Below are 22,421 nucleotides of genomic sequence, written 5' to 3'. Positions count from 1 at the left end.
AATGGCAGATGGAATTCACTGCCCTTGCAGTGTGATGTACATTGTGTGTGTATGTTGTTGTTTTAAATCTGAAAAGCCTCTGTCACTTAAAGGCAGGACTGTGTTTATGGTGTGATTCAACAGGAACGAAAATTAAAATACTGTAAAAACGCAGGATTGTGGAATAGGGATCAAAATTCAGCTTCCTGCTAATCTCAAGATTTAATTTTTTTAAAGACATATTATTTCCATCATGGCTGTGAAGACAGGCTTGAAATGCTGTGAAAACGGTTTATCTGCTGAAATTTCAGAACGGTTGTTCAAAAAGAGCCAGTGGTTGGGATGTGGGGCTTTAATGCCTTCTCACCTCCCAAGACTAAAACTAAGAGTAATTTCTGCAAAAGGAGAGGTTATACCAATCTGCAGTATTTATATGTGTGTCTAGGTTCAGCCTATCTTGATACAGAACGGGCAGAATTTTCAAGAGCTGAAAACACAAGGACTGTACCTGAAAGAGATCGTATAACAGAGAGTGCTTGGAGGGCATCTGTACATTCAGTGTGTGTGTTGTTTGCCTTCAAGCCTTTTCAACTTATGGTAACCCTGTCACAGGATGAGAGTGTGACTTGCCCAAATTCACCCAGTGGGTTTCCATGTCCAAACGGAAATTTGAACCTTGCTCTCCAGAGTCATGCTCCCATGCTCAAACCACTACACCATGCTGGCTCTCGGTGTACATTCAGTGAGTAACTTTTTTTAAAAGGCCATTCAGCAGGTACCCTTAAAAACAACAACAGCTTGCACCTACAAGACAAGAGAGCTGATTATTATCAGGATTATGGCAAGTAGAAAAGAAGGAGGTTAATACCACCCCTGAAAATGCTATTTACTCATGGAGGGGAGGGATACCCATCCTTCCACTCACTCCCAACTCCCCCTCCCATGCACACACTGTTAAATAACCATCCATCCCCCAGTTGTCTTTTCATTTAATAAGCAGATGTAAAAGTGCATATGGTCTCACTGAATCCTCAGTGAAACCATTGACACTGTGCAAATTTTCCAGTAGTGAAAGAATTAAATACAGTTCTTGGGGAAAGAGGCAGGAAATAAAAAATATCATCAAGCAATAAGCAGTTAACATAACTTTTGTATAAAATCCTAGTACCCCCTTGGGCAACTTTTTCCCTCTGATAGATTCATTCAGGGAACAGGGTCGCCAGACTGAATACTTCAGCAAGGTCCAATACTATTAATGGTTGCACAGAGGAGGGAATTTCATGGAATGAAAAACTGCTGACATTTCCACTTCTATGCAAGCATTAAATGTACAGACACCCTCTCCAGTTTTAAACCTGTCGGTCCTAGTCAGGGATGCCCTAGAAGTAATAAGAGGGGCTCAAACCTATTCTGGACAGAGCAAGAGCCAAAGGTTGAGAAGCTCCACTCAACTTTTCTCTCTCCATTTTCCCTTCCCCATGTACCAAGCCCCTGAGGAAGAAACAGAATGCTCTAACAAAGGGCTGGATTGATCACTGGCAGGAGGCTTTTGAAATCAGACAAGGCGCCACATGAAATCAGACCAAGGGCCATATGCCCCCCTGGGACTGCAAGCCAACCATTCCTGTCCTGGGCTGGTAGGACTACTTCACAGGCCTCCATGAGGCTCAGCTCAAATACAGTGTGCCTATTGCCTCTAATCTGATGAGGAAGATGGGAGACTGGAAAATTATGGTTTTGGACAATTCCTAGGAGTCATTGAGATGTCTTTTTTTTGTTTGTTTGTTTAGCTCGACGATGAGAATCATCTCACTCAAGCATTCTGAGTTTGTTATTCACACTATGGAACCATATTGATGCACATCTCTGGGAGTTTGGTTGCTCACATATGTCAGCACTTGAATAAAGATGGAGTCGACAATGAGAATGCCTTTGGAACACGTTCAAGGTATACAGAATTTTATCCAAAGTCTATTTGGCTCTATTTGCATTAGTTATTCACACTACCAATGATACAAATCTTTTTTAAAATCTCAAGGAAACACCAGATATCGATTATCCTGGATTAAGTGGGTTTTTTGGCAGCTCCTGCAATTTAATCAGGTGCATTTGGAATGCGTAAGAACAACGGAAATTCATCCTGGATTCAACCTGGATTATTTTCACAGTATGAATAACCCCCAGCATCTCGGAACCAGCATGTTCAGTTGGCCATTCTGACTAGAAGGTTTTGAGCATTGTAGTTCCAAGTAAAAACTATTCCAAGCTCTCAGCACTCTTACACACTATACAATTAGAACGTTTCTGAGACCACTTGCCCTGGCCTCATCCTATGCAAACATGGGATTTGTAGCTTAATGAGACAATTCAAATTCTATTCCACAGAGCTCACAAAACTTCCCATCCCAGGATTCCATAGGATGCACCCCTGGCAGTTAAACTGATACCATACTGCTATAACTATGTAGTGTGAAAGGAGTCTGAAAGGATCCAACCTCTCCTTTGTGTCTGGGGTTCTTGTTGACCAACCTAGAATGCAATGAGGGAACATATGAGGCACAGTACACCCATCTGAACAGTCCAGACAACAGAGCTGAAGGACAAAGCGGTAGCATTTATTACCATTTACAAACTGTGTTATTGATACAAATGTTTTAACCAATAACAATATATGAATATCAGAATATATTACAGCACATTAAAACATCGTACAGGTTGGCAAACATACAGAGCGATTTGGCTTGTACCATCTTAAAAAAATGTACAAAAAGGTAGGAAAGGGAAGAGGAGGAGGAGGAAGAGGAGAAACACCCATGAGGCCCTTTAGTCGCCTTGGTCAATTTACTCGGTATGTACAAAGAGAACGAACAGACAGGGAAACCTTTTTGGATTTTCAAAGTCCAGCAAAATCTCAAGCAGGACGTATTGCCATTAACACAAGATTAAAATGTCAGAGTTAACAGGAAAAGGAGAGAAACATGGCCACATTTTTGTTGTTGTTGTTGCAATCTTTCCCAACCTGGGAGCCTCCAGAGGTGCTAGACTACAGTCCCCATGTTCCCCAGCCAGCTGGAGATAATGAAGTTTGTAGCTCAAGACATCTGGAGGGTGCTGGGTTGGAGAAGACAGTTTGGCCTGTTACAGACAGCCAAAATAAAGCTGCTTCGAGTCACAGTAGAGATATGGTGTTTCAATGATGCATGCGTCCTAAGAGTTCAGAAGTCACACCAAAGCCACACTCCAGCCCTAAGGACTGGAGCGTGGCTTTGGTGTGGCTTCTGGACTCTTAGGACACATGCGTCATTGAAACACCATACCTCCACTGTGACTCGAAGGAGCTTTATTTTGGCTGTCTGTAACAGGCCTTTGTCTCTACTAGCCTCCCTGTACTTCTGCAATGGAGGAGGCCTCAAAACTAAATCAGGCCCACTGAGAGATAGGTACAACCTAGCCAGTGGCCAAACTACAGAGAAGGGATCCAAATGGTACCACTAGTAACTATTTCTCTGCTGTCTACTTTAGAGTGATAGAGGGGAAGTGCCTTTCTTTTAAAAGCAGGACAATAGTTGCTAACTGGGCCCTCAGTGCTATCAGGAAAGTAAAATGCATGCAGTTCCAATACTGAATTTGTTGTTACTGTGTGCCTTCAATTCATTTCCACCTTATGGTGGCCCTATCACGGGATTTTCTTGGCAAGATTTGTTCAGAGAGGGGTTTCCTTTTGTCCTCCTCTGAGGCTGAGAGCATGTGACTTGGCTAAAGTCACCCACTGGGTTTCTATAGCCGAGTGGAGATTGAAATCCTGGTCTCCAAAGCCATATTCCAGCACTCAAGCTACGACACTGGCGCTCTCATAGTGAATTTACCTCTCTGGAAAACATGGGAACTACCACTTCCACAGCAGCCAAGTGCATCAAGCTGGGCAGACTTGTCAGTTATGATGTCTCTTCCCTTTTCTTAGAAACATGCCCTTGATGTTATGGCACTCTGGCAAATGGTGCCTGAAAGGGCAGAATGATGGGAGAGGGAACCCTCAAGGTTCTCCCAATTTTTATTTTCTTGTAAGCATAACATTATAAAAAAAGAATTCAAGAATAATAATGAAGGAACAAAGACTGCTCAACCAGCATCCCCAGGGAAGGAGAAGCAGTAAAGAGAGGGGAGTTGGGAAGAGTAGCTTAGAAAATGTATTCCTCATTTTAAGAGCACTGCATCAGTGGATCAAAGAACACTTGGGAGGTTCTGGGTTTTAAGATATATGGCAAGTGCAAAGAACCTTTAGCCTCCATATGTTTAGGGCTACAACTTTGAAAAGCCCTTCCACTGTCCATATTGAGTTGTTGACTCAAAGAAGAAACTAGAGACACATCTCAGACAGACATTAATACATGATGTCACGTCACATAAAACCATAATTATTAGTACACTGTCTATGGCCAGTATGTACTTATTTAATGTCAAAATCCAGATATTCCTGAATCAAGCCCTCTCAAACCATAGGAGTCAAAAGTCAAAACATAGGACCAAAGGCTGAGGTTTGTAGATTTTTAAAAATATCTACTGTACTTATGATTTTATATAGTCACTGAAGAAGGCCTTAAGAGTCTACACAAATCAAAAGGCACTAGTGTTTTCAAGCTAATAAAACAACCGTCTTTGGAACATCTTGAGATGTATCTCCAGTTTCTTCTGTGGATTTCATTAGATACTCCAAAGTTCCTTCATCTTCCATATGGAGCTGTTGGTCAAAATGTTTGGAGCGTCAAATATTCCCCAACTCTGAGATATGGATATACTCTACCTGTGATTATTGGCCTGGTATGCCAAAGTATCCCAAGAGCACATCCCTCTTGCTACCAAATAACTTTGCTACCTGCTATGAAAGACATTAATGGTGGCTCTGCACATTCCACATATTGATCAGACTGGTGACAGGACAGTATCGTCCACCACATCTTAGCAGGCTAGTTTAGGGGTGCAGGCGGGCCCTGTGGCACACATCCTTTCCTGCCATGCTCAATCTATGGCTGAGAAGACCACCACACATTGTCCAACACAATGCCCACCACTGGCAAGTATCCACAAAAGGGTTTCTTTCCCATTCCCAAAAAGTAGGCCATCCGTCTTGGATGGCAAAATGCTTTTGAAACCAATGGGGAAAAGTTCCAAAGCAATTTGTGATGCGTCAGCAAAGAAAATAATAGAATCATCAAATGTTGAGAGAAAGAAAAGTCTATTCCCCTGTACAACATAAATCTACGCCATTCTTTGGATCTCAGTCAGACTTTTGGTCTGACCCAGCAGGGCAAGTTTTATGCTCTTGCCTGTGGGGAAGCCTGGACGAGAGGACTGGGGTGAGATGATAGGACTTTGCAATGCTAGGATTATTCTTCTAAATATAGCTCATAAAAAGTAGGAACAAGGAGGGGGAGGAAATGCATTGTTCTTTAAACATCACATTGTGCAAGGTCCAACAAACAACCTAGTGAAGCTTCATTTTTTCCTCTATTTTAATACTTTCCATAGGTAGCAGCCAGGATGCAACAGCAGCCTTGCATTCATCCTATTAGGCTACTATGATTTTGTTCAAAAGATTGGAACATGTGGTTTAAGACCTGGAGAGCACAGATGTATTGCCAAGCTGCTGAACATACTTTCTGCTTCTCCGCCTCCTTGGTCCCATGCAAACATGGCTTCTGCACACCTATCTGTACAACAGGGGTTGTTCCACACTTCACAATTATAGCACAATGATTCCACCTTCAGGAATTTGCTCTTGGTGGAGAGGTATTTAGAAGTCTCAGAGAGCCTTGGTGCCTCACAAACTACAAACTTCAGGATTCCATAGGCTACAGCCACGGCAGTTAAAGTGGAATCATAACACTATGACTGAGTAGTGGGGGAAAACCCTAAATACACCTCAAAAATGGTTTTCAAACATTGGCTACCTTTGTGGGTTCAGCTGCTCTCAAGAGTCAACCAGGAGGGAGAAAGACCATTAAAGATTCCTGGGTTTTGACATCCAGGGATACAAAATGTGCTTGGGTCATGTTAGCCCTTCCTACCCTACAAGAAAAAGGGAGGGGAGAATCGCTCTAGATTTTTTTCCTGTATAAGAAAAATGCAAGAGGATTCAAGCTGACAGAAGAATATAACTCTTCTCATCGGACGTTGTGCGTTTCTACCTGGCAGTTTTGAATGTCAGCAAAAGAAAAGATACTACCTTTCCCCACTCCACAGTTAAAACCACAAATCTGGTCTGTTGCCTTCACACATTAATAAATAAAGTTTCCTTTTCAAAGGCACTGTATTTATTTTTTTTAAACCCAGTTTACAAGATCTTTTTTAAAACAAAGAGAAAAAACATGCAGAAAGGTAACAAACATTTTCACCCCAAGATTTGGGATGAGCTGACTCTTGACTGTCCCTAAGCATACAGAGCTGGGAAAAGTCACTTTTGGGGGCTAGAACTTCCACATGCCCCAGCAAATGTGGCCACTGGCCATGCTGGTTGGAAGATTCTACTCGCTGTTTAAAAACTTACTTTTCCAAGCACTGCAAGCATGGGCACTTGTGCAAGTAACAATGAAGATGAGAATTAGATGACACAGATCCTAATTTCAGTGGGTTCCATGGACTCAAGGAGTGCATTTTTCCCAAGCTTTCAGAACAGTGGAATTTGCCACAGCCAAGATTCATGCACTCTTGGTTTTACATGCTCGTTACTCTTGGAACACAAACTTGGGTTAGATCTACACTACCCATTTAAACCACATTCAGCTACCATAGCTCATGCCAAGGAAGTAGAAGAGTGTGTGTTGTTTTTCTAAAGGAGACTCCAATGAACCTAGTAGTCTTGTCTTCAACAGTGGTCAGACAAATATATTTGGGCATGAAGGTGGTTGATTTTCTCTGCTGTTGGTCCCTAGCAGCTGCCACTCAGAGACAGACTGCCTTTAAATGTGGAGGCTTCCACTTTTAGCTATGATGATTCTGGGGGGCTGCAGGTCAGCAAGAAGCCAAGAGACCTCTAAGAAAGAACTCATAGTGCCCCAACAGTTCCTACATTCTATGTTAGGAGAATATGACAGCTAGATTAAATCTGAAGTGCATATGTACTCCAAGAGACAAACAGGCAGGCAGAGACACCATGCATAAGTGAAAGAAAGTTTGAAATGAAATAAAAATAAAATACTGCTCCAACAAATATGTGCTTAGCACAAGACCCAGAGTGCCAGTGTTGCCAACTGCACTCAGAGCTTGGAAAAGGCTTATTTTTTAAGACTCCTCAAGCTCTCCAGAATGTCTATCAGCTTTGCTGGCTGCTGGGTGATAACAAGCAACTGGCATCAGTACTGACCAAAGGCAGAGCAAGTTATTTTGAACGATTCCCAGAATCCTTGCTGGCTGAGGAATTTGGAGAACTGCAGTTTCTACAAAGCAGGATCCAAGTTCTGCAAAAACATGAGAGCCACATTCATACCCTTACATTTCTGGGCCATGTCTCTGCCTCTTGCTTTCACAACTCGTTGTGTTGCTAATAGTGGTGCTGGTCCTCCATTCCCCAAGGCTATGTTTTCACATTGCACAGGCCATGCCAGCACTGCCTGCCAGCCCTCTTATTACCTCTTTTTACACACACATGCACACAAGTGTGCCCAGATCTCCTTTCTGACTTTAAAACTGTATCTTGGTCCCGTAAGAATTTGGAGCAGAAGCGATGAGAGGTTGATGTAGGAATATGGGTCTAGAAGGACATTGTAAATGGAGTGAGAATGTCTGCTTGAAGCGTTCAGAGGTGGGGCTACAGTCCTATGACAAAAGAGCACAAGAAAGCCACATGTGCTTCAAGGAAAGAAAAGTCTGGCAGGTTTAAGGCTGTGCATTTTTCTTTCTCTCTCACTCTGGGGCTGTGCATTTAGTCTCAGTATAAATTGAGGGCACAAATAAAAATTATTATTAACAAGAAAAGGCTGCAGCTTTTACACAGATGCCATCATGCAGTTATGTCAGCACATTTCTGTTTTTTAAAAAATTAAAAAAGGGGAGGACACAATGAATTTTTGTCTCTTTTGCATTATTTTTTTTCTTAAATTAAATCAAACCAATCAATAGAAAATAAGTATGTATAATTTCCCCATCCCACCCACCATTACCCCTATCTACACATAATATACTTATTTATAAAACTCAAGATCCTCCAACAAGGGGGAGGACAAAAGAGCCATTCCTTGCTTTTTAAGTCAGAGCCGACATCGCTGGACCACCATTCACCATGGTCTTGCGTCCCCTGCTGGCCAAGGGCTGCATCTGGTGGCAGTTCGAGGACCCATTGAGCATCACGCCAGAGGTGGAGTTGGCAGGAATGCTTACAGTGGTGGTGTTGGAGCTTGGGGAACCATGAGAAGGTGTGGCAGGGCTGGGTAAGGAGGAGGAGGTGGTGGCTGGCAAAGTGGCGGGACTGTTAGCCTTGTCACTGACAGATTCACACTCTGATGCCCCACTGGTGTTAGTGCATTCTGAGTTGGGAGGCTGAGAGGAGAGTTTTAACCTCTTGCAAGCTGGCTGAACGCGGTACTTCAAGGGAAGAGGACCATTCTGCAGAGGGAGAGAGAGAGCAACAAAAAGGAACATGAGTTTGAGACGCTACTTCCAGTCTTTGTGTCATTCACAACCTTGGATTTACCACAGCAAGTTCATTTTATACAGCAGCGGAAGATGCCTTTGTATGGGTCCACTCCAGTGATGTGAGTTTTCCAGAAAAAATAGAACTGGAACATTTTGCAGAAAATTTTCCAGTGCTCTAAATAATGTTCCCTGATTTAGGATGTTTTGTTTAAATATTATATTCAAACATGTTGAAAGCTCTACATGCAGATTGTTTTACTGGAATATATGTAAAGTAAAGAGAAGAAGAGCACATACTTCCCTTATCTTTAACAGAATATGACTACAGCTGAAAGAACACTACTTTTTTTATAACCCATCCCTAAAAGTCAGCTATACCTAATATATCTTTTATCAACAGTTTAACTTTCTTTTGCTGAGGGAGAACCATAGTACCTTCAAGCTTCACTTAGTCACTCTCTGTACTACTTAGTCCCATTTCAACCTGAGATAAAACTGATTCCATACAACTAGTTAAGCATTATTTTTCAATAAAGGATGGATGCGAGTCTTGACTACTTATACTTGTGACTGATTGGGAGACAAGAAATTTGTGAAACAGAAGCAATCTTAACAGTGCATTCATTCATGCAAAAGGATCTTGTAGTACCTCTTGAGACTTAAGAGAAAGAAAGAAGTTGGTAGCATAAGCTTTCATAGGCTTAAGTCTACATTTTCATCCATTTATTAAGTCTATTCTTCTAAGCACTACTATGGTTTAGAGACAAATAACTAGAACCTTATATCTATATTCAGCCTATCTAATATGACTGATTATAGTAGAGCAGCCCAGGTATCTATGGATAAATATGTATGTGTGGTGTGGGAAATGTTCCATATAAAAATGGAACACCAGAACATTTTCCACAGCACATCTTTAGGTCATTCCCCCTGCTTGCTCTCCTCTATCATACCATACTATTGAAAAATTCTATAACTTATAGTTAAGTACAAAGACTTGCATACTAATAAAAGATTTTACCAATCTCCCTTATGACACATACCTGTGTGGAACAAGATATGTATGGCCAGAGGGCTCATAAGATTGCTGGCCCTCTCCAACATGGCTTCATTTACTTCCTTCTTTCCCTCCGTCTTAAACCTTTTAACAGATTTTAATAAAAACTAAAGTAGCTTTGTCACTCACCCTTCGCCAAGGATAGATGTAAGTAATGTCCATGAGAGTGTAATATTCTTTTAGAGGCTCATCTTCATAAAGAACTTCCACCTAATAGATGAGATGGTGCAATTAAAGAAGAAATTATGAACCTCCCAGCACAAACACAGATATATATTGGTCACTGATTTTGGCACCGTGAATACTTTAATGTTTGGGGGGGGGGCATTTTTTAGTCTCTGAGGCCATGATTGGTTCAAGAAATTTTGCTGCCTGGGGCAAAGATCAAATGCCTCCTTGATCTCCCATTCCACATTCAAAAGCCAACCAAACTATGGAATCTTCAGTACTGGAAACAGGAATGACAGTATCTTCCACCATACCTGAATGAAGCAGACTAACTTAGGGTGTACAGGGAATCAATTTGGCATGCTCCTATCTGTCCCCTAGCCAACAGTATCTGATGCCAAAAGCAGCATCATACTAATGGCAGGGCCAGACTTGCATAAGATGATAAAACTGGGGAAGGGAAGCTATTTCTCTCTTGTAGCCCATTGGCCTAATATCATGGAGATGGTGCAGAGAAGATGGGGGGAAGGGCAGAGATGGAGCAGCAGAGAGTGAGACAGACCTATACAGTTCTAGTGTTGCAAATACAGATACCTTTTTGCTCTGGCTCTGACCACTAATATCTGCAGCCACTGACTTGATATATGGGCCCTTCATAGGGGGGGAAATATTTATCACATCCTGCTACAAAAAAAATGGCTTGGAAGTGCTCCCCCCAACATACAACCTGAGTAGCAAGAATAAAATAAATTATGAAACAAACCAAATAAAGACACGTTTTCTTGGGATAGCATTTGGGGTAACTTCATTAAGTTCGAGATTTTCACAAACATGGCTTCTAAGGAATTACCTTTTGTGCAATGTCAAAATTTAAGGAAAGAGTCACTGGCCAGGAATTTCTTTTAAAAAAAGAAAAACACCTGGGCTTAAGCCTAGGAAGTCTATTGCAGCCAAACAAGCTATCAATGCAAAGTGCTCTACTCATATGGAGAGTGCAATTCTCTCCTTAATGAGAGAACAACCAATGAGATTCCACACATCTGTGAAACATGTGTTATAGGCCTCCTCATGCCTCTTATTTTAGAATTCAGTAACACCAGATACATCACAAACAGTATTTGTCATTTTGTGTAACTTGGAAAGACTGCAATATTGGACAAATCTTTCTTGGTTAAAAAAAAACCCAAAGTAGATAAGCATTCACATTGAACTCTGGAAGGCAGAAACCAAGAAAGCTTAAACTGAGATGCATTTGCATAGTTTGTTCCTTGTATACCTTATACCAAGTATTGAACTAGCACTTCCATGGCATACAAACAGTTCTGAACATGCACAAGGTTAGCAGCAATCGTGACCCCAAGAAATCATGATGTACTTGCAACTCACTTTGTATTTGCTGGGTACATCCATCTTGTTGCGGAGAAACTTGGCCAGATGCATTATCGTCATGGCGGCAGGACAACGGAGGAATCTCATGCTGTTCTTCTAGGAAGAATGAGAGAGAGAAAGTGAAGGAGAAATGGTTTAGAATTGGAGGGAGGGAGGAGGCTGGGCTCCTGCAGCAGCAACAGAAACTGAAATATGTATTGAACCAGCTGTAAATCTGCCAAAAGGCAGAGAAATGGGGAAGGGGTTGGAGTCCAAGAAAGATCAAAAGTTACAAGCAAAATGCACTGCTGTAGTCTATATGCCACTCTAATAGGGGTTAAATGTTGAACTACTGTACCTCTCATTTAAGAGATAACCACCATTATGCCAAAGATTTGAGATTCCAGAGCAAAGGAAAGGCCAGATTTCAGAAAAGCACATGCACACATACACATGTACACCGGTTCTACAAATTACACTGCTGTTTTTTCAGTGCAAACAGAAAAGGTGGGAGATGAATGAGACACAGAATTCTCTAATATTTCCAAAATAGTTGTGAATATACAGCTGTTCCAAAGTTATTCTGAAGCTACTCTTACCTTGTCTTTCTCTAGATTTCCATTTTCAACTGTTCCTTTGTTTTCTTCTCTGAGAAAAAAAGAAATGAGAGGGGAAATCAATGACTACATATTTACACACATGAACCGTACAAGGAGAGAGCCTGCATGGTGAAGGGATTTGAGCATTGGACTATGGCTCTGGGGACCAGAGTTCAAATCTCTGCTCAGCCATGGAATCCCACTGGGTGACCTTAGGTAAGTCACAGTTTCTTAGCCTCAGAGGAGCCAAAAGCAAACCACCCCTCTGAACAAGTCAGCTGAGAAAATTCCATTATAAGGTTGCCTTAGGGCCTTAAGTGATAAAACGGCATAAAACCTGAAACATTCCTGTCAAAATACCTCTAAAAATAACTTACTGTTACTGTAACCTTTGCAAGTATTATGTATGTATCTATGTATTTAAATATTTATATCCCACCCTTTATTAAAAGATCTCAGGGTGGCTGAAAATAAAATCAACTTAGAACAATAACCAGAAAATAAAATAGAACTACTGAAAATTAAAAATTACTTGTTATATCAGCAACGTGACTTCACTCTTATGCATCATGTTGCTCTTCAAATGCAACCATCATTACCTCAAAAGTAACTAGTTGTAAGTAACTATACAGCTTACAACTTGTTAGTCTCAGCTCTCACGCTGCACCTCAGTTGGTGTGGGTCCATTTTGCTGGCTCCAACTAAATAAACATAAAGGGGAAACAGGCACTACCAGCTATAGAGTCAGGATAGCCAAGTGGGGAAAAAAGACACTACATCTGGATTGATGAAAAAGGGACAAAAATTTAGTTTTTAAGCCAAACATAGCTGAGAGTTTCCACAAGATCAGTGTGTCATCTTAAATTAGAATTTAAATCTCTTCCCCCATTTATAAAGAGGGCGTTTCACATGCAACCACTTATGGCACAAAAATGCAGGGAGGGACACAACCTGAGATGATCCCCTTAGGTGCAGGCAAACCCTGCTTTAAGAAATATAAAACCATCCCTTCAGTGTGGAGAGAGAGCTATGCATGCTCTCATACTGTAAGTGAATGTGGATAACAGGAGAAAGGATACGAATGCAAACACCTAGCAGCCAGAAACCAGAATTGCCATTTGCTTATGTTCTTTTTGTGGCTTAAAGATGGAGTGGGCATTGAGCCTTCAGGAACAGTTACTCCAATTCCATTAATCTTCCTTGTCCCACCTCCCCCCCCCCCCCCGCCGCCACCACTAATAAAACTCTTCAAACCAGCCTTTCCTAACCTAGGGACCTCCACTTGTGTTCAATTGCAGCTCCCCACTTTTTATTATTAAACTATGTAGGCACCATTAATTCCTAAGAATTACTGAAGATGATATTGAACAATGAACAATTTTACAAAAACAATACAATTGACAGGTATAGAATGGTTCTTACAATTTAAAATGCACACATACAGTGATATAAGACAATAAAAAGCAACTGCAAAAAAGCATCATGTTTGGAAGCCAAACGAGATAAAGAACCACTATTCAAATCAATAGGAATGGTGGAGGAAGGATATCATCCATATTTTACTACCTGATTCCTTCATAGAACTCTATGGATAAGCTGACAATTTCATCATCTGTCAGGTTCCCTTTCTCTTGTTCCGAAACCTCTCCCCGGTCTTCATTGGATCCATTAGGAACTAGACAAGTAACAGGTAAAGAAATGAAAATTACACCTGCTTTTCAAGTAATAAATCATCGTTGACATTTGGGAACTGAGAAGTAAGAAGGGCACCATACCATCAGCCAGAGGATATGCCGCATAGAAATCACGCCGCCTCTTCATTTCATCTGCAAGGCAAAGCAAACTGTTAATTCATTTATCAATGCTGATATCTTTCTTCATTTTTAGAACTGGTTAAACGCCTCAAAAACAAACAAACTGTGGTCTTAATTAACTTTATTGCATAAGATGGGTAGAATCATGTAGCCATTAAGATGTTGTTGAACTATATTTCCCAGCATTCTCAGCTACTGTGTATGCTACCAACAGCTGTTGGAACTTACATTATAGTAACATCTGGTGGGATGTATGATTTCCACTTCAGTGTGCAACCAGTGTGGCATAGTGGTTTGAGCACTGGACTATAACTCCAGGAGAGCTAGTATGGCATAGTGGGTTGAGTGTTGGACTATAACTTTGGAGACCAGGGTTCAATTCCCAGCTCAGCCATGAAACCTACTGGGTGACCTTCGGCAGCTCTCACTCTCTCAGCCTCAGAAGATGGCAAAGGCAAACCCCCTCTGAAAAAACCTGCCAAGAAAACCCATGGTAGGTACATCTTAGGGCTACCATAAGTCAGAAATTATACGAAGTCACACAACAACAACAATTATGACTTTGGAGACTAGGGTTCGAATCACAGCTTGACCACAGAAACCCACTGGCTGACCTTGGGCAAGTCACACACTCTCTGCCTCAGAGGATGGCAATGCCAAGTTCCCGCTGATGAAATTTGCCAAGAAAACTCCATAATAGGTTTGGGTTAGGTTGTCATAAATTGGAAACAATTTGAAGGCACATAAAACACCAACAACAACATAAGAGAAGCACATTTGAATTATGCATAAATTTTAAAATTACAAACTGACCAGACAGAACTTGGTTGTTTGATTGGGACCAAAGGGATATGGCCACATTTCTGAAGTCTTTTTATACACTCATCCCTCTGTATCCACAGATTCATTATCCATGGATTCAAACATTCAGAACTTGAAAATATTTTTTAAATATAAATTCCAAATAGAAAACTTTGATTTTGCCATTTTACGTAAGGGACACAATTTTACTATGCCACTGTATTTAATGGGACTTGAGTATCCACAGATTTTGATATCCACAGGAGATCCTGGAACCAAATGCCAGTGGATACCAAAGGCCTACTGTACTACCTAATTGTTAGGTAATATCCTATTCAAAAACATGAACATCAATCCTCTATTATTTATACACAGTTTGGAGCTCCCACACCTTGCCCCATATTAGTTAATGGTGGTGCATGCACACAGTCACACCAAATGCAAATGCACCTATTTCACCATCCATTGACTAATATGGGCTTGAGCTCTCATGTTTTTTCCCATGTGCAAGGAGGTGGGACTGACAAGGCATGGGAAGGGTATGCTGCATTATAAATAAATATAAATTTAACACATGTATACATATATTACATTTATTTATAATTTATCACATCAGAACCAGGCACCTACTTTTTTTTTACTGCACTAAAGCAAATGGAAGTAAATTTTACTCCAACATTGATCCCACATTGTAAAAAAACACATTCCTTCCTTCACAGAAAACCCTACTACCAAGTTTAGCATTGCTCCCAGGCTCACAAGCGTACCTTTGAATAGTCCTGGAACCAGCTTGTATACTATATCTTGTAGGGTTTTATCTGATCTGAAATGCAAAAGAAAACACTGTTATCAGCAAAAGTCAATTTGGGAATAACTTTTTTTAAAAAAAAAATCGCCTTTTAAATCTCCCTTCATTAAAGAAATTAAGTACAAAGATAAAAAGACCATTTTGTTCTTGATAAAACGGGGAAGTGTGGGTGGAAATCAATACACACTTTGAGGCAATTACCTCTGCAAATGTAATAGGTGATATGGGAAGCTGTGGCAGGAAGAAAAGATCTGCATTTCGAAACACAGAGCTCACTCTCTCTGTGGTTTAAATTGAGCTGTGACATTCTAAACATTTAGCCTAATAACCTATTTCCAGTTCCACGAAAAAGGAGTGTACCTCTGGACATAAGAAGAGCATTGCTGGCTCAGAAGAAAGGCCAGGCCAGGCCAACATAATTTGCCACAATGACAAACTAGAGGCCTCTGGGATGCCCGCATACAGCACATGAGGGTAACAGCCTCCTCTTCTTTTCTTCCCCACCAATTGGTATTCAGAGAAGTGTATCATTCCTGATCTTATTGATATATATAGCCATGATCACGTGTAAGTAAGCACATCTGCAGAACCCCAGAGCTTGGCAGAGTTACTTTTTTCCGGACTTCCTGATGACTGTGCATGCTCTCGCTCTCTTTCTCCCCCTTTCAATGTCTCTGTGACATGCAAGTATCAAGACATTAGGGGGGAAACAGTAAATAGGGGTTTCTTCCTCTTTACTAAGGAGAAGCTGGACACCATCTCACTGTTCAGAACTTGAGAATGTTCTTTATTTTGTTCTAAGACTACTTCAGATCAGCTCCAACAGCTCTCAAAAGATCCGACTCATCCTCAAGTGTCAGCCACAATGGGGGTGGATAAAACCTCCAGATGTTGCCAGATTACACTTCCATTATTTCTGACCATGTATTTTATTGGCTAGAGCCAAAGGGTCAAAAGTTGTCCATCCCAATCTTCAATTTAGCCACAATTTATTTTTCTTTATGGTAATGAATTGCAACCTAGACCACCACTATGTCTCCGTCAGTGAGATTCACATGCAAGCAGCAGAAAAAAGAATACTGGAAATTTGTTGAAGACAAATGAATGCCATGAGGCCACAGAGTTCAGATTTTCTTGGCACTAACTTTGATTGTTTTAAAATGCACAGTTCCATAAGCTTCAGCACTGTTACTGCTTTCTTAATCTACTTCTAAGCCTTTTAACCATGCAACAAATGTAGATTTATTGAGAGGGGGAAGCAAGTACACAATTATGTCTGTGTCAAACGACATTCAATGTCTGATTTAAAAGACCCAGGCTTGTTTTAAAAAATTATTTTGGCAAGCAGTATTTCTTTGCATCAACAAGGCCATGATATTAGGACCATTTGGCAAGCCTACCCACCCCCAATCCACTTTTAGTAATGCTGTTTATTACACATACATATTGATTTAGTTTCATAATTTATGGTATGCTAATGAAAACAAGCCTTATTCAAAGACTGCTTGACTGGCAGTTAGGTTACAAGAAATGCCATTATATATGACTGAGTCAATAGTCCACTTAATGTGTCCCAAAGCAGAGTGCCCAGGACACACAATTACGACTGAAGTGTTGCAGAGTGAAATGAGTCACCTTTCTTCAACAGAGGTCTAAAGCCACCTGCTGTAACTAAGGGGTCCCTGGACACTGGAAAAACTCAGGGATCTAAAGGGATAAATCAGCCCCCCATCAACTGACATTGGTGCTAACAAACCATTGGGTGGGTGATATGAAAGAGAACAAGTAAGGTACCATTTTCAACAATCAGCTCTGAACAAATGGGCAACCACCAAGCCCTAGAAAAGATAGGACCAGAACTCTCAGCATTCTCCTATCATGAGGAATTCTAGGAGCCGTGGTTAAAAAAAGTAACTTTACCAACCCCCGGCCAGTGCATTCTACCCTACCGTTGCTGCCTACAGCAGGTCTACATCTCCTAAACCCACTTCATTCTTCAAAATGCCATCTTCTCTGTTCACTGTCTTGTTGTTGTTGTGTGCCTTCCAGTCATTTCTGATTCTTGGCGATGACCCTAAGGAGAACCTATCATGAGGTTTTCTTGGCAAGATTTGTTCAGATGAAGTTTGCCATTGCCTTCCCCTGAGGTTGAGAATATGGGATTTGCCCAAGGTTACCAAGTGAGTTTCATGGCCGAGCGGGAAATCAAACCCTGGTCTCCAGAGTTGTAATCCAACCAACTGTGCCTTGCTGGCTCTCTGTTCATTGTCTCCCCTAAAATAAATGATAAACCAAAGTGACTTTCTGCTCTACAGCTCATGTTGTCCTCTCAGATTATTTGACAGGGATCAATAATGAGCAATGCTGAGCCGCATGATCACATCCTCTCCCTTCCCTTCCCCTAGATGTGCAAGAAGAACATTAGTAGCTTCTGCTTCCAATAAACAGCAAATTATGGTTTACCTTCCAAACCAGGACTAGGGAAACTGTGGTTTGTGCAAACCATAGTTTATTAACTTATTAACTTCAGGCAAAGTTGTAAGATGTGCTTCACTGCAAACTAGGACTATAAGTTTTTTGTGGGTTTTTCAGGCTATGTGGCCATGTTCCCGAAGAGTTTCTTCCTGACGTTTGGCCAACATCTGTGGCTGGCATCTTCAGAGAATGCTTGCCTGGAAAGGAGATGAGTATATATATATATTGTGTGACCTGGGAAAGCAGGAGTGATTTGCAAGTGTATTGTTCTGTTGCTAATGGCAGGCCTCAGGGTGGGAGGGTATGCAGAGGAGGATTAGTGTCTGCTTGATAGTGCTCATTGTCTGCTAGGAAACCCCTGACCCTGGGAGATTTCTCATTTGCATTTGTTGAGTCTTCATCTTGCTATTTTTCAGGACTGGTAGCCAAACCTTGTTTACTTTAAGGGTTTCCTCTTTCCTGTTGAAATTGTCCAGGTTTTGTGGATTTTAGTGGCTTCCCTGTGCATCCTGACATGGTAGTTGTTGGCATGGTCCAGAATTTCAGTGTTTTCAAACAGTATTTTATGTCCAGGATGGTTTGTAACATGTTCTGCTACTGCTGACTTTTCTGGCTGACCCAGTCTGCAGTCTCTCTCGTGTTCCTTGATTCTTGTTTACACACTGTGTTTGGTGGTCCCTATGTAGACTTGTCCGCAGCTGCATGGTAGGCGCTAAACTCCTGTGGCTGTGAGAGGGTCTCTCCTAGAACATGGTCACATAGCCCAAAAACTCCACAATAAACTATGGATGCCGGCCATGAAATCCTTTGACTTCACATAGGACCAGAAGCTTTGGACATGAAGACTATAATCCTAGAAATATTTGCTAGGAAGTGAGCCACTCAATGTAGTAGAGTTTACTTCCGAGAAGAAATGCTGCAACGCATTATTGATAATCTGTTTTATTAGTAAATTAAGTACACTTCTAATCAATCCAAAAGGTGTTTGGATTAACTGACTTTTTAAAAAGTATGCTATTCTTAAATTCTTTTTAAAAAGTTTAGCTGGAAAGTACCATCTCACACCAGTAGGTGAAATACACATCTTCTGAGATGACACCTGTGCTAACACAAACATGCATCATCTTTTAAGAGAGTAGTTTTTACCCACATGGAAATTTAATCAATAAATTGATCTCCAACCACAACACACACAATTAATGGATTCACTGCTCTGTAATAAGCTTACAGTTCTACGTTTGAGCCTACACTTAGCCTTATAGCACAAAGATTCCAAAATTAGAAATGGTGCCCTTTCCATTTTTGAGTCAGTCTTGTCTTGAGCAGTAGTACAGTGGTGCCTTTTAAAGTGCAATGCCTAAATTAAATCCAACTGGATTGGTGGTTCATGCTATCGACTCTTAGTTTATGGCATCCCTACCATAGGATTCCCTTAGTGAGATTTATATAGAGGAGATTTGCCACTGCCTTCTTCTGAAATTAAGAGACTGTGATTTGCCGGAAGTAAACCAGTGGGTTTCCATAGCTGAGTGGAGATTTGAACCTTCATCTCCCAGGGTCCTAGTCCAACACTCAAACCACTATATTATGTTGGTTTTGTCAGTTGGTTATTGTTGTGGGCCTTCAAATCATTTCTGACTTGGGGAGACCCTAAGGAAAACCTATCACAGGGTTTTCTTTGCAATATTTATTCAGAGGGGAGTTGCCTTTGCCTTCCTCTGAGGCTGAGAGAGTGTGACTTGCCCAAGTTCAGCCTGTGGGTTTCCATGGCCAAATAGGGATTCAAACCCTGGTTTCCAGAGTCATAGTCCAACACTCAAACTGCTAGTTTGTTTTGTTAGTTGCCAGGACCAACTAAAAAGAAAAAAAAATCCAAAGGTTTGCATATCTTTGCACCATTCTAGCTTGTTTTAACAAATTATTGCCTAACTGGATCTGTAGGTTTTTCCCCTTAGGGGCAAACATAATTAAGTTTGTATTTTGCAATGCATGGATCCATCTTGACAGCCCACATTTCCAAACCCATGGTCCAAAACTGGAAATACTACTATTGAATAATATCAACAAAGCAGCTTTAACAGTTGTCATCCCACCCAGAACAGGTATTTTGTCAAGCTGATAGATTTTAATTGCCCATTCAAGATAAACCAGTTCAAAATGTTTTGCACTGAAATAGTGATAGCTTGCAATAATATATAGTGAGGGAGAAGCCTTTTTAATCCTACCATGAGAATTACAGCTAAGTGAAAGGAAAGAGAGATATTTGAGGGTGGAACAGATTACTTCATTATCCCAACTAACCAAAAATCTGGGCACTTCAATCCTCCAAGCCCTGCTTCCATTACATAGTGCACTCTCCTTCCCCCAGTTAATATATATCCCAATTTAAATTTCATCACACATCCCACCAGCTACTCAGATGAAGGTACTGTCCTATCCCTGATGTTGCTTCATAGCAAATAGACTCAGATGCAGCCCCATAAGAGTGTGCAGTCCCACATTCCTGCGTTACCTCCACATCTATCAGGAGCATGCTAGTAAATTTTGAAGTACAGCCATTCATCAGGATAATTCCTACAGTCACAGTCACAAGGAAAATCTCACTACATTGACCTATTTGTAGCTTTCATCGCCACCAGAAACATATTTTTTATAAACTGAATCCATCTTAGTTCTCTTTCACAAGTCACGGTTATAGTACTTTGGTATCACTTTAACTGCCCTGGCTCCATCTCATTGAAATGCTAGAATGTGTAGTTTGGTGAGTACACTTATCCCATCATATTCACTAGGGTTAGGGGCACAAGACCCCCATGAATATAGAAAAACCACAAATAACAAAAACACCATATTTTTTACTTGAGAGGACACCTCTCTAGGAATCTCTAGGTCCTCCAGTGCAACTGTGTGGTCAATGTCCGACAGATGCTGACCACAGAACTGAGCTGGAGGAGCTACAAAGGCCTAGTAGAGTATTCCCTCTAGGAATCTCTAGGTCTTTCAGTGCAACTTTTAGTTAAAGTTAACCATACAGTTGCACTGGAGGACCTAGCTATTCCTAGAGATAACATATTAATCAAATCTGTGAATAATCAAATTCGCAAATATCAAAGCCGCAAATATGGGAGGGATGAGTGTATTTAGAATTCTCTGCCAGAGAGCTCTTACAGGCTTCCCAAACTACAAAGCCCAAGACTGTGTAGGACTGAGCCATGACAACAGAAGAATTATCACACCACTATAATTTTGTACTGTAAAAGAGACCTTAACAATCAAATTGCTCCCCAAAATGTTGCATTCCCACAAGGATAGCTCATAAAAATACAAATCCATCCCTTCAGCCTTCCTACTGTGAGGGAATGGGAGGTGGAAGGGAATGACATAGGGAGGAGGGAGATGTCATTGTCCCTGCTGCAAATCAAGGGACTGACCCTGCTCTGACCTTGTGTGTCCTGTTTCCACAAAAACACTGCCACCTACACTTTTGCCCCTAGATACTCCAGCAAAGCAAAGCTTGCAGACAAAGGCAATCTAGATTCTTGTGAAATTTAGTACCTTGGTAGTTTCTATTGCAAATAAAAATAAAATGTCATTAATATCTGTCAGGACAGAGGTAAGCACGTGGTGTTTTGAACAGCCAAATAAATATACTCTTGAAAACTGAGGTTCGTGAAGGAGGTAGGCAAAGAGAGACATCAGAACAAATAAACAGGTTTCCAGCCACATGATCACAGGCACAGATGAAAACAAAAAGGATGTTTTTCCCCATGACCACCACAGTGGTGCTTTTGATTTTTAAAATCTTATGCAATACACTTCCATTACATGGGGGGGAAAGGCTAATTCAGTGGTCCACAAAATGTGTATGGCAGGGTGAGAGTTGCTCAAGGCAGCGTAAGACTTGGAGGCCCTGATTCCTCTCACTCTTTAAATCTTTTATGTGTAAAATTTACACATGTGTTGGGTTAAATATTGGATTTACTTAAGTTAAACTGTTCTAATTTGAATGATGCTATTTCCTTTTAAAATGTTAATACATGAATATACATGAATGTGCAAATGAAAATATGCACCCTAAATAAACAAAATATTTTTATTCGTATACTACATCGGAGAGGGGCGATGTCTGCATGTAGACGTAAAAGGGCTCTCAAGAGTAAAACGTTTGTGTACCACTGGGTTAATTTCCTTCTTTAAAAAAACAACCCATTTCCACATCTGTGTAAGTGTACTGTATATAACAAATGGAGAACTAAAAATTAGATTCAGATAATCGTTTCTCTGCTCACAAGGTATTAACACACAAACCCCACTGTCACAGAAAGATGCAAATGCAATTTTACTGCATACCCACCAAACTCTGTTCTTTTAACTTGCACATTTAAAATTGCATTTCTGTCTTTCGTACATGCAAGTAAAATAAATACATGCAAGTAAAATAAACAGAGATGGCTTTTTAAGAATCCCAGTGATATTTTTCTGCACTTTTATCCTTTGTGTTGATTTTCTCTCCCTGCCTCACTTCTTCATATTGGTGGGTGTTTGAGTCTGGATGCATGGACGTTTGGGGACCACTGAGGCTAGACCAGTGGGAGCAAGGCTTGTAAATATTTTGCAGAGAAACCCAAGTGTTACTAGAGAAATTAATTTACACAGAGCAGGAGCTAAAAATACACCAAAGAGTTGCATCTGCGGCAGGCTGCCTTCTTGGTTTCTATGCCAAC

General features: G+C 40.9%; 1 protein-coding gene across 11 annotated transcripts in view; it reads right to left on the bottom strand.

Annotated features, from left to right (window-relative positions):
- Nucleotides 1–3,317: 3,317 nt before the first annotated feature.
- Nucleotides 3,318–22,421, bottom strand: part of LOC149309282 (polycomb group RING finger protein 2-like) — a 60,067-nt gene continuing 40,963 nt past the window's right edge. For 10 of the 11 annotated variants that reach the window (XM_089532104.1, XM_089532108.1, XM_089532114.1 and 7 more), the window contains exons 4-10: nt 15,182–15,237; nt 13,575–13,625; nt 13,366–13,474; nt 11,800–11,848; nt 11,219–11,317; nt 9,794–9,874; nt 3,318–8,577 (exon numbers count right to left, since the gene is read on the bottom strand). In XM_089532104.1, coding sequence (XP_089388230.1) covers nt 8,218–8,577; nt 9,794–9,874; nt 11,219–11,317; nt 11,800–11,848; nt 13,366–13,474; nt 13,575–13,625; nt 15,182–15,237 — 805 coding nt within the window. In that variant the 3' untranslated portion in view covers nt 3,318–8,217. The remainder of the gene's footprint in view (nt 8,578–9,793; nt 9,875–11,218; nt 11,318–11,799; nt 11,849–13,365; nt 13,475–13,574; nt 13,626–15,181; nt 15,238–22,421) is intronic. The other variant, XM_089532105.1, reaches the window with a different exon arrangement.

Source organism: Sceloporus occidentalis, unplaced genomic scaffold (assembly GCF_023333645.1).
Source record: "Sceloporus occidentalis isolate IW3139 unplaced genomic scaffold, rSceOcc1.0.p SCAF_7, whole genome shotgun sequence".
Lineage (NCBI taxonomy): Eukaryota > Metazoa > Chordata > Lepidosauria > Squamata > Phrynosomatidae > Sceloporus > Sceloporus occidentalis.
The sequence above is the reverse complement of the archived record's forward strand: the minus strand, read 5'-3'. Positions and strand labels throughout refer to the sequence as shown.